The sequence below is a fragment of the Pseudonaja textilis genome, chromosome 8, assembly GCF_049901715.1.
Source record: "Pseudonaja textilis isolate UNSWEBS1 chromosome 8, rPseTex1.2, whole genome shotgun sequence".
NCBI classification, from domain to species: Eukaryota; Metazoa; Chordata; class Lepidosauria; order Squamata; family Elapidae; genus Pseudonaja; species Pseudonaja textilis.
In genome coordinates this window covers 12,490,101-12,502,510 of record NC_141997.1, presented here as the reverse complement: position 1 = coordinate 12,502,510, position 12,410 = coordinate 12,490,101, and the positions used below count along the sequence as shown (strand labels likewise).

Here is a 12,410-nt window from a genome sequence, read left to right as displayed (position 1 = left end):
ACACTGGTATCAATATAAATATTTCTTCCAATTTTTCCTTGCAGGTATAATAGTAATTTAGGTGTAAGCAATTTGATGCCTTCTAGATGTTTTGGATAATGGTTCAGCAGCTTCCATTAATATTATCAGTTATTTTAAATGTATGCTAATAGTCTCCTTACACCCAGAATTGGACTAGTGTGCTTATGGAACACATTGAAAATGTCACGATATTTTCTGCAGTAGCAGTTTATTTTGAGAATATTGTAGATGGGAACCATTTATTTATATATTCAAAATAAAAAAATTCATATGTAATATTTAAATAAAATAATATATTTCTAAAGATCCATAGAGAATCTATCCTTTAGTTTTGTATTTTTCAAGTTACAAAGATTAGAATTTATAATTTAAAAAATGAATCAGAAAATACATTTTAAAAAAGATACTTTGATTTTGATCAGTGAGTAACAAATGGAAAAATAAATTTATCAAACTACAATAAAACATCCATATGAATGTTATTAAAGTGAATAAAATATTACCTAAGATTACCTAAGGGATGCGGTGGCTCAGTGGCTAAGACGCTGAGCTTGTCGATTAGAAAGTCAGCAGTTTGAATCCCTAGCACCATATAATGGAGTGGGCTCCCGTTACTTGTCCCAGCTTCTGCCAACTTAGCACATAAAAAATGCAAGTAGAAAAATAGGAACCACTTTGGTGGGAAGGAAGCAGCACTCCGTGCACCTTTGGCATTTAGTCATGCCAACCACATCCCTACAGAGACATCTTCGGACAGTGCTGAGTCTTCGGCTTAGAAACGGAGATGAGCACCGCCCTTAGAGCCAGAAAGTACTAGCATGCATGTGCAGGGGAACTTTTACCTTTACCTTAAGATTACGTACATTACATCCATAAAATTTATGAAACTTCTATTAATCTATAAAAAGATTATAATTCCTATTAATCTATAAAAAGAAAAAGCATAGATTCAGTTATTCTCATGTACAGTGATACCTTGGTACTCAACTGCTTTGAAACTCATCAAATTTGGTACTCAATGCATTTTGATGTGAATCTTTTGTCCCGGTACTCATCATTTGTTTGGTACTCAGCTCACAAGCTAGAATTTATTGGTGTTGGCTGCCTTGTAACTCACAACATTATTCCTTATGGGAAAAAAATGTTTGGTACTCATTGTTTTTGGTACTTATTGCGCCTCCCAGAACCAATTACTGTATTAAAGTTTACATTATACTAAAAAAAAAAAACCTAAATACTAAACTTATACTAAAAAAATAAGCATAGTTTTTATGCTCTTGCAAAAAATTAAACAGTTATCCTCTTTTAGTATTTACAGGTAGTATAACAACATTCAGAGATTTTTGAAGGCAATAGTATATAGCAAACTTTTTTTATTTGTAGAAATGTTTTTTCCAGATTATTGGCTTTTACTTAGTACATTATCATACTGCCTATAGTTGTATGCATTTTTATCCAGCAACTTTTGTTGAGGAAAGGGAAATCATGAAACTTTCATTAGGAATATGTTATGGGGAGAAAGAGAGAGAGAAAACCTGATTATGTTGAGATAAAATTTTAAAAGTAAATCCTTTCAGATGAGTTAAATTGCCACATTAAAATAATTATATATTAGCTAAATTATTGTGGTAATACTAGCAATAGCATAGCATTTAGACTTCTATGCCACTCCATAGTGCTTTTCAGCACTCTCTGGGTAGTTTGCAGTGTCAGCATACTGCCCACAACACTGTGGATCCTCATTTTACTGACCTCAGAAGGATGGAAGGCTGAATCAACCTTGAGCCCTATCAGGATTATGGGCAGAGTTTGCCTCCAATAGTGCAATACTGCATTCTAACCACTGTGCCACCAGGGCTCTTTATCCTATTCTGACAACAATATACTGCATTAATGGGCTTGTTTCTAGTTGTCAAACTAGTCATTAATTTTTGATATAAAGGGATATTGATATTTACCGGTACTCTTTGTCATGAAAGTATCTCCTTTTTTATACCAGAAAATCAGAATTGAATTATTGAATCATAACTTATTTGGGCCTCATATAAAAAAATCCTCTTCTTTTTGCATATTTTACAGAGTGATGGAACACTTTTAGCTACTGGGTCATATGATGGCTTCGCAAGAATATGGACAGAAGTTGGTAAGAAATAATTTTTCCAGATCATTTGATTTTTTTTTTAATGATCCTAAATTGGTTTCAGTGCTCAAGTTATTTAAAACACTGATTTTATTTTTGAATTCATCACAGGAAATCTTGCAAGCACCTTAGGGCAACATAAAGGGCCCATCTTTGCTCTGAAGTGGAACAAAAAGGGCAATTACATTTTAAGTGCAGGCGTTGATAAAGTAAGTGTTGAATTCTATAATTTGCAAGTATCAATTATCTAATTATCTTTTTAATCTTCTGTTTCAATTCTTGAAACAGCTGCTATTTTTGTACTTGCCAGATGGTGGTGCCACCCTAATCTTTATTTCTATATATGCACAATACTATTATGATCAACTCTTGTGCAGTTTATAGATGGCCATATTCGTTATCTGTTGAAGACTCCACATTATCTATTTCATGTGGATTATTTTGACTTTACAACTGATAGTGCTATTTAACACCTAACTCATTTCTTCCACTTGCTTGTTCTTTTCTACCTAGACAACAATAATTTGGGATGCTCATACAGGTGAAGCTAAACAACAGTTTCCTTTCCACTCAGGTAATTAACTGTTATTTATGCTTGCTATATTTAACAAGCCGGAAAAAAGTTTACTCTGTCATAATTAATTATGTATCACAAGTGACTATTAAACAGATTTAGGCTATTGCATCCTAGTTTGCTTGATTGCGTTTGTCTGATAAGAACAGAAGTCAAATAATTTTTGTTAGACAACTTTGAGAATAAAATTTTGAATATTGCCATACCATAAAGTATTGATAGACCAAATCACTGAGAAATATTCATTATTCTCAATTATCTTTTAAATAAAGGATAGTATCTTTGTAGTGAATTAGTCTGATCACATACTTATCATTATACCAATGACAAATTTATATAAATGATATCAAACAATATTATCATATAAATTGCATAAATTATTCCATTTTCATCTTGTTATTCAAACAATATAAATTGCATTGGATATTTGGTGCCACAGACATTTTAAATGCTTTATGTCTGTTTTATGTCAAGATTTCATCTTGTATTATTTCAGTATAGAGTCTGGGCCACATGTTTAGTTCAAACTGATAGTGTTCTAAAAGTCTATCCTCTCGTTTCCCCAAAGCATTATTCTGGCATGCATGCAAAAATTACATTATTACCTAATTTATTCTGATAGTGTTTTATGAGTTTCAGAACTGTGGGGACTGTGTATGCTGTGGGAATGTTTATAGATTTGTTTGGTGTTTTTTCTCCTATAGGTAGTCCTTAAGTATGACATAAATTGGGTCATCCACATAACTGACCCAATTTTACATTTTTTTGCAATGGTTGTTAGTGAACATCACAGCCATTAAGTGAAAACTGCAGTTGTTCAATGAACTAATGGTTCACTAGCAGTTGGTTTTGCTGAAAACCAGAAGTAAATGCTGATTTTCAGCAAAACTGTCATAAAACACTTTAATATATGTTATTTGTATGATAATGTCATTAGAGTGGAAACTAGACCCACTGCATGCTGTGGCATCAAAGTCTGGTATGTAATGTTTTTATTCTATTGTAAATAGCAGTCATATTATCAGAATAATGTTGGTCATACTATCAGAATAATATAGTGTTAGGATGCTACATGTAATTTAATTAAATTAACAGTTGCAAAGGTAATTTGCTTCCTGGCCAAATTTCCTAATGGTCCCTTTCTGTCCTCCTTTCACAGCCCCAGCCCTGGACGTAGATTGGCAGAACAATACTACTTTTGCATCATGCAGCACTGATATGTGCATACATGTATGCAGACTTGGCTGCGATCGTCCAGTCAAAACCTTTCAAGGCCACACGGTAACATTAAGCAATAATCTTAACACATTGCAGTTAAAACAGACTTTATCAATATTTCAGGAATACTATATTCTTAAATCAATAGCTTTCTAACCCATTTAGCTGACAGGCATATATTGAATTTTGAGAATATATATTTATGTCTTCATGCAAAATAGAAACATGTTACTCTGGGATGGGAGTTTCCTCATTCAAAAATTAGCTGGCAAACAGGAAGCTAAGAAGGAAAGTTCCATTATTACCACAGATTGTTTTGCCTTCTTTCTAAAATGAGATAATACATTAGGGATTTTAGTCTTAAATTTAATCTTGTATATTCTTGGCAGTAAATTCATTGATGTTAACAAGTATGGAGTGAAATCAATTTTTATTTGTTATAGCTTTGCTTTAGAAAAATAGAAATTTTATTTTTATGAGAACATTAAATAGAATTCATAGTAGTGAATTGGTATGCAACACTTTCCCCAGAAATTATTTTAAACCCATAGGTATTTTTTTAACCTGTGAAGAGATCTGTAAAAAAGATAGCTAACTGTAATATTGGGAGAATGCAAGATAATTTATCAATTAAATATCAAATCCAGAAAATATATAATTTTAAATTGTAATTTATTTATAATATAAATTAAATTTTGAATTTTTTTAAAAATATTTAGGCTTATTATTATTGTAATTAATATAAAGTCTCTCTGCATTACACTACACACAACAGCTTTTGCATTCTTACATGAAGCAATTTCTAATTCCAATTTCTAATTTTCAATACATCCCCATTTATTTATAAAACAGACAAAATGCCCATGAAATGATGTGGTAGTAATAATATTGCCTTAAGACATTAATTCATTGACATTTAACCTCTATAAGCATCTCGCACAAAATCACAAACCCTGCAGTAATTGTAATAAAAAGGGAACTTGCTTCCATCTGCATTGGGAATGCATAAAATCTTGACATTTTAAAGGGATGTCTTGGACAAAATGAAAACAATAACCAAGCAACAGATTGAATTCTCTCCAAATTTAGGCTTATGTTTCACAGAAATCCATTGTTTATCTGCTTATAACAGCAAAATTAATCATTATCTTCCAATGGTAATATCTTAATAAACCTTTGCTTGCAAAATGGTTCAATAACATACAGTCTATTTCCCTGTTTGAGAAACTTCTGAAAAATTTACGTTTTTTAAAATGTGCCAAAAAATTCAGCTTACGTAGTTTGCTTGCTTGTAAAAAGTACAACACTGTTTATAGAGTATATACACTAATTATAAAATAAATCCTTTATTTCAGAATGAGGTCAATGCAATTAAATGGGATCCTTCTGGTATGCTTCTAGCATCCTGCTCAGATGATATGACGTTAAAGGTATGATCTCAGGTCCAAGCATAATATTTCTAAGAACGTGAATTGAAGTTTATAAAACAGTATCTGTAAAGTTTTCAAAGGATTTGCAATGTTTTTAAAACCATCTAAAAACAGAAATTACTAGTCTTTTTTCATAGTGACCTGCATTGTAGATGGGCAAAATATTTCTAAAAGCAGATTTTATTTATCTCCATTCAATTGATTCTTTATATAGATTTGGAATATGAAGCAGGACACTTGTGTACATGACCTTCAAGCACATAACAAAGAGATTTATACTATCAAATGGAGTCCAACAGGACCAGGTACCAGCAACCCAAACTGCAACATTATGTTGGCAAGGTAAAAGCAAAACGATGCAATGTCTTCTATTCTTACTGTATACAAAAGCACTTGACACACAACTTCTCTTCCCAATGTCAGATTTCCAAGTAATAGATCCATAGCAAGCAAAAATCCGAGGCAGGTAAATTCCTCAAAGAAAAGCTTTGTTGGATATATCATATTGGCACAGATCTGGTGAAAACCGACTCTGAAGGTTCTTGTGGTTTTCACCTAATTAAAAGTTTGTCACTTTCTCAAAACAAATTAATCACATAGTCCAATCAAGGTGCTGTCTGGTTGCCTGGTGACATCACCCCGCCTTCCTCTGACTAGGTGTGAGAATGTCCGTGGTTCTCAAGGGAAAGTATTTTGTTTTGGGTACAAAATCCCAGCTATCTCAAATCCCCTCTCCCTATCCCTCAGCTCCAGTGTGGCAACACTGGAGCTTTCAAGATGGCTTCAGCCAGGTCCAGTCTCTTAGCATCCTGTACTCTCAGTTATATTTAACTATTTACATACAAATACAAAGTTATTGGTATTCTTCATAGAATATTAGAAGCATAAGCATGTCTTGAAAAATGTTCCTTGCATTGACAGCACTGGCAGAGGAGGAACAGAGAACTACATTTTTGTGCTGAGCACAGAATAAGGGCTCTAACAGCTTGTGTAATTCCTGTGATGCAGTTCCTACTTCATCCTTTTCCTCCAAGCCTCTGTATTTATCTCTGTTAAGCTTCATGGCCCATCTACATACTATTTATGACTACTGAGCTAATATAGGGCTTTGAGTCTAATATAGTTGTTCAAGGAACTTTGTCCATTGGGAAACCTCAGTATCAGCAATGGAATGGGGAGATAAGCCCAAGCACATATTTGCATAGGAAGGCAAAGTACATTGCATAAGATCAATAGATTGTTTTAACTTTGATAGTAATGTTTTAATCACCTACATGAGCAATATTCTCAATTTTACAAAAGGTTTTATCTCTTTACTTCAGTGCTTCATTTGATTCTACTGTTCGGTTGTGGGATGTAGAAAAAGGAATCTGCACTCACACGTTAACAAAACATCAAGAACCTGTCTACAGTGTAGCTTTTAGTCCTGATGGAAAATATTTAGCAAGTGGATCCTTCGACAAATGTGTTCATATATGGAATACCCAGGTATGGTAATTTTATATCATGGCACTAAGATATAAATTTCAATATGCTCTTTAATGTGTTTGTAACTTGTTTTTACTACATAATATAAATATTTTTGATACATACATTTAAATAAATGTGGCAGAGGCCTATGAATCTAATAGACTTAACAAAAGGATATTCCTGCCACTAGCAGTTTTTGTGTCTAGGAACAGATAGTACATGTAGGCATATCTTACATATGTTGTAAAGTAGAATGTTCGTATTCTAAAATGATTTTCAGCAATAAAGCTATATAAAATTTGATTAAATCATACTTCTTAAAAACTTAACAAGTCCTTTCCCTCAGCTTTATGTTTTCATTAATTGAAAGACATTATCAACAGTGTTCTTTCAGTAGCTTAATTAGAAGTAGATAACCTAATACTTTCCAAGTACTTTAAACTCCAATTGCCATTAGATTTAGAATATATAATATGTACCATATGATGTAAAATAACAACAGAATGTCCTGCTTATAGTCCAGAGACATGTAGCAAGTCTGATTGTTTGAAAATAAATTTAAAGCATGTTTAATGGAGACACTTAAATGTTCATGGTTAGTGTGTATGTTTTTCACCATGGTAGACTTCAGATTTTGACTTTAGTCCAAAAACTAACCTAATGTAACATTGTTGACTTTTTTTATCTGTCAGAAGGACTGTTCTTATGTTGATTCTCAGTCAAATTCTCAAAAGCAACTTTGAGGCTAATGAGATTAGCTGTATTCCTTCCTAGAAATAGCAGTCTGCACTCAATATGTGAACTTAATTAAGAAATTAGTCCCAAAATATTGCTCAAAATACCAATGTATTCTGTTCAGCAGTGACTCTCCCAATGTTGCTAAATTTTTGGCAATCCTCACATTTTTATACTGGCTGAAACTTATCATTTGTAGTTTGGATCTCTTGTTATAGGGTCACATTCTTATAAATTAGAGACAAAATTACATTTTAAGCGTATTTTCATTCTTAGCTATTTTTTAATTCAGTTTTCAGTTTATGTAGACTCCTTACTTGTTACTTACCCAATATGTACCCTTAGTTAAAGGTCAAGTATTTTGTATAGTAAGTTAATAGTTAACAAATATCTATGTTATCAAGATAATGATGATAATAATGACGTCCTGAATGCATTTGGGTCAATATAAAAGGGGGGGATGACATTGCCATAGGTGTATACTATAGGCCACTCAACCAAATAGAAGAAATAAATGATTTTTAGAGTCAATTAACTAAACTATGTAGGAAGTACATGGGGAATTTAAACTACACCGATATCAACTGGGAAACAAACTTTGCACCAAGTGGAAGATCAAACAGTTTCCTGACAAATACAGCAGACAACTTTGTCTCCAAAAAATAAAGAAGGGAACCAGGGGATCAGCCATATTGAATTTAATTCTCACTAACAGAGATGAAGCTACAGGAACGTTGGGTGGGAATGATCATGCAATACTGGAATTCAACATTATGAAAGTATAAACAATAGAACAAAGTCAAACTAGAGTCTTGGACTTTAAAACAGCTAATTTCAATACACTTAGAACTTGAGAAGGATTCCATGAATGAGAATCCTCAAGGGGAAAACAGCACAAGAAGCTTGGAGAATTTTTAAAAGTGAGATTATAAAAACCCAGTCTAGCACAATTCTAATGAAGAAAAGTAACAGCTCTCAAAAGAAGCCAGCATGGCTGCATAAAGAACTCTCCGATAAACTGAACGACAAAAAGGACTTCCATAAAAAGTGGAAAGAGGGGCACTTAACTAAGGCAGAATATCAGCAAATAACCCAAGCCTCCAAAGATGAAAGCAGCAAAGCTAAGGCTAAGGCTCAAAACAAACTAAGGCTTGCAACAAAAGTCAAAAAATTAAAAAAAGTTTCTTTCAGCATGTAAAAATGAGAAAAAAAATCAAGGAAACAATTGCTTCCTTAATGGGAGAAAACAGTAAGAAGGTGACAAGCAACAGAGAGAAAGCAGAACTGTTTAAATGGTTTTTTGCATCTGTCTTTACACAAAAGGAGAAAAACAGTCCACTCTTCTTCAAAAGATTAATAACATATAGTTATCCATTTGGAACATGGATATGCAAATACAAATGGTCAAGTTATTGCTCCAAAAGCTATAGGCAAAACTAATGCAAACATTATTTACAGAAATGTATGTGTTACAATATCAGTTTGAAATTACAAACAAAATGGTACACATTTTCCCCTGAATGAAGGTGTTGTCATTTTTTTCATAGAGTGGGACTCTAGTACATAGCTACAGAGGTACCGGTGGAATATTTGAAGTCTGCTGGAATGCTAGAGGAGACAAAGTCGGAGCCAGTGCTTCAGATGGATCGGTATGGTTTCTTCAATTTGGGGGTTGTTGTTTTTAGTTACCCATAAATGAGTGCATTTCAACACAGCAAGTATTTCTTCTTGTGATGCATTAGTGATCTCTCTTGTAAAAGGCATAATTCAAACAAATTTATTCAAGATATATTGGAGTAAAATCCAGAGCGCAATAAAATCTAGTTCTGAAGCTGAAGAGACAAGAAACTACAAATCTCAGTCTAAATAGAATTGTTAAATGTGGAACAGGTGCCCCCAACATTAAAACGATAGCCAAGAGTTCTTTGCCTTGAAAAGACGGGGGAAAGGCCTGAGGTTTAAATCCTAGACGTGGGGATTCTGGCTGTGTAGGCCTTTTGGAAAATTTGCATTAAACTTTGCTGTCAGGAGTGGCTGGCTGGGTAGGGAGGGGAAAAATGGTTCTTTTGCCCAGATACTTTTTCTTTTCTGGGAAGTGTGCAGCTGGAAGTATTTGCCAACAGAAAGTGAGAGTGAGGAAGGAGATAGAAAAGGAATGGAGGAGGAGCATACTTTCTTACTCTTTTCCTCTTGGGTTCCCTCCTGTTCTGCCATTCATTTCCTGCTGACTAGGCTAGAACACCTGTGGGGGGCTTTGCACAATGCAGCATCAGTGCCTGACTTTTGGAAAAAGCCACCCATCCCAAACTGTTTCTTTACTGGAAGACAAGACTCCTTTGGAAACTTATTCCAGCAAATTCCCATCATTGCTAAGCAGTCAAATGTATAGAGGTTTAGTATGCTTGGATGTTAAACATTATTTACAAACATTATTTAACAGGAAGGATTTTCAGTGCCAGAGTAGGGAGGCAGCACTAAAGTAAAGAGTAGGGTGCCTCATGGCTCTGGGCAAGGCCTGGAAAGCCCAATGTAGCCCACACATGAACTTCTCACTTCTGGTGCTGGAAATTCTCACTGCTAAAATCTAAGTGGAAAGCACTTTCTAGGGAAGCTGGCAGGGAAGATTGCAAATGGCAAGCACATGACCGTAGGACATTTGGCAATCTGTTGTAAGCAGTGTTTTGGGATGAATCTAAGTGTTTTACAGACAATAAAGCTATCTAAGGCTATCTTAATTTTGAACAGTTTGTTAAGGTACCAATCATAAGTTGAAAATTAGCTATCATGGCCAAGTTCAAATAAAGATATTTCTTGCTTTCATTGTATGCTTTTACACACTTGAAAAAATTGAGGATTTGGTTTTAGGCAATCCTCACTCTTCAGCTAGCCTTTCTTTCATCTGACTGAGTCTTTGTAATACTCAGGATTTAAAACTGAGTGAGTGTGAACATTTTATGAAAATGCAAGTGTGTTTTTTTCCTAATAGAATTGTATAAAATAGAATTATCAAAAATTATTAAGAGTTTATTTGGTGCCCAATTCCCTTTTTCTGTGTTCCAGGTGTGTGTTCTAGACCTGCGAAAGTAAATATTTTAGAAGAAACTGCAAATGGACCAGCATTGAATGTAGAGGTAGAAGCACTCTTCAAACGTACTTTTAACCTCTCTGGAATGGCAAAAACTGGGGGAAATAAACAGAAGTAGAACTAAACAAATAATGCATTTCTCCCAGGCAAAAGGAGCTTGCAATGTTTTGTCCATCAACCTTCATCAAGGTTTTAAAACAAAATCACTTGGGGAGGGGGGAATTTTTCCACTATGAGCCTACAGCCTTTGGAGGCAAGCAAGAAGGTGGCCATCAACAGCTAAACCTGCTGTTTGCTGGGGTCAGATCTCTGAGGCCTCATTTTGACAGCTGCTAAAAAGAAGAGGAAAAGCTGTGCCAAAAACAATAACAATTAAAAGGAAAACAAAATCTATGAAGCAAAATGCTTTGATAAACCAAAATGGGAAAAAATTCTCCTCCATGTGGTATTGCATTGTTTTTCTTTCTAGTTTGGACACTACAATTGCTCTCCCAAAGGACATTCAAAAACCAGTTTGTATTGATGATACACTCAAATTTGTAATCCCAACACTTTGTATTTTCTAGACTACTGTTATTTGTTCAGTGATTTTTTTCTTATCAGCTGGAATGTTACAGCCTTGACAATAATAGGCATAGGTTCAAATTGAATGTCTCTCTCTCTCTCTCTCTCTCTCTTCTTCTCCTTCTCCTCCTCCTCCTCCTCACCAACTTTTTGCTTTGTCCTTTCCATTTGTGCCAAGTTAATGCAAAGGGCAGATGGGCACCATTAGTGACTGCTTCTATTTTCCATTTCTTCTCTTCCAACCTACCCCCATCTTTTCTCTTTTCTTTATCCTCTGATTCTGCTACTTCTTTAATGTTACCATTCTTCAGATCTTGAAATCTGAAGGGCACTTTCAAAAAATTGTGTATTAAGTGCTTTAGGTGCCGGAAAAGCTTTTTACAGAAGAAAGATTACTTTTTAAAAAAAGAAAGAGCCCCATGTATTTTTGGAATAAGAAATAAAGGTTGTAGTATTTTTATGTTAAAACTTAAAATATCTAACAGATGTGGATTGGATTGTGTTCCATCATTTAGAAGAACAATTTAGATGAATCCCTATTTAAAGATGCAGTATCTTTTTAATCTTCACGAAAGGCAGTTTTGCCTATACTTCTTTTAAAAAGACTCTTTAAATTAATCATGCAAGTAGTAAAATATTCCATGGCATACAGTGGGGGAAAGACATATATGATCCCCTGCTGATTTTGTATGTTTTCCCACTGACAAAGAAATGATCAGTCTGTAATTGTAGATGTATTTTAACAGTGAGAGACAGAATAACAACAACAAACACATTTCAAAAAAAGTTATCAATTGATTTGCATTTTAATGAGTGAAGTGAGTATTTGATCCCCTGTTGTGGCTCCAATTCCTGAGCCTGCGTTGTTAGAGGAAGAGGATTCAGAAGATGAGGAGGAGGAATTGGGAATGCCTTCCTCCCCAGGACCTTCCTCTTTGGCAATGCCTTCCTCCCTGATAATACCTCAGGTTTCAGCAGATAACCAAGAGGAACAACCTGACATTAATCAGGAGGAGGAGGGCATATCGGAGCAGCCTCTGACAGGGAATCAAGTAGACGAATGTTGGCTTGATCCTAGGCAGCGTCGTAGGAAGAAGTGTGAGCTGCAATGTAGGAGGTGTGGGCGAATCAGAGAGTGAGCTGAGTCATTGAGACACACCCCACAGGGGATAA

At 34.5% G+C, this 12,410-nt stretch overlaps 1 protein-coding gene across 3 annotated transcripts in view; it reads left to right on the top strand.

The window, feature by feature from the left end:
- The window catches only part of TBL1X (transducin beta like 1 X-linked), a 139,769-nt gene extending 127,753 nt beyond the window's left edge, over positions 1-12,016 (top strand). For all 3 annotated transcript variants that reach the window (XM_026707582.2, XM_026707581.2, XM_087938359.1), the window contains 9 exons: positions 2,101-2,164; positions 2,273-2,370; positions 2,675-2,735; positions 3,895-4,016; positions 5,309-5,383; positions 5,598-5,725; positions 6,706-6,871; positions 9,136-9,237; positions 10,649-12,016. In XM_026707582.2, the coding sequence (XP_026563367.1) occupies positions 2,101-2,164; positions 2,273-2,370; positions 2,675-2,735; positions 3,895-4,016; positions 5,309-5,383; positions 5,598-5,725; positions 6,706-6,871; positions 9,136-9,237; positions 10,649-10,675 (843 nt within the window). In that variant the 3' untranslated portion in view covers positions 10,676-12,016. The remainder of the gene's footprint in view (positions 1-2,100; positions 2,165-2,272; positions 2,371-2,674; positions 2,736-3,894; positions 4,017-5,308; positions 5,384-5,597; positions 5,726-6,705; positions 6,872-9,135; positions 9,238-10,648) is intronic.
- The last annotated feature ends 394 nt before the right edge of the window (positions 12,017-12,410 follow it).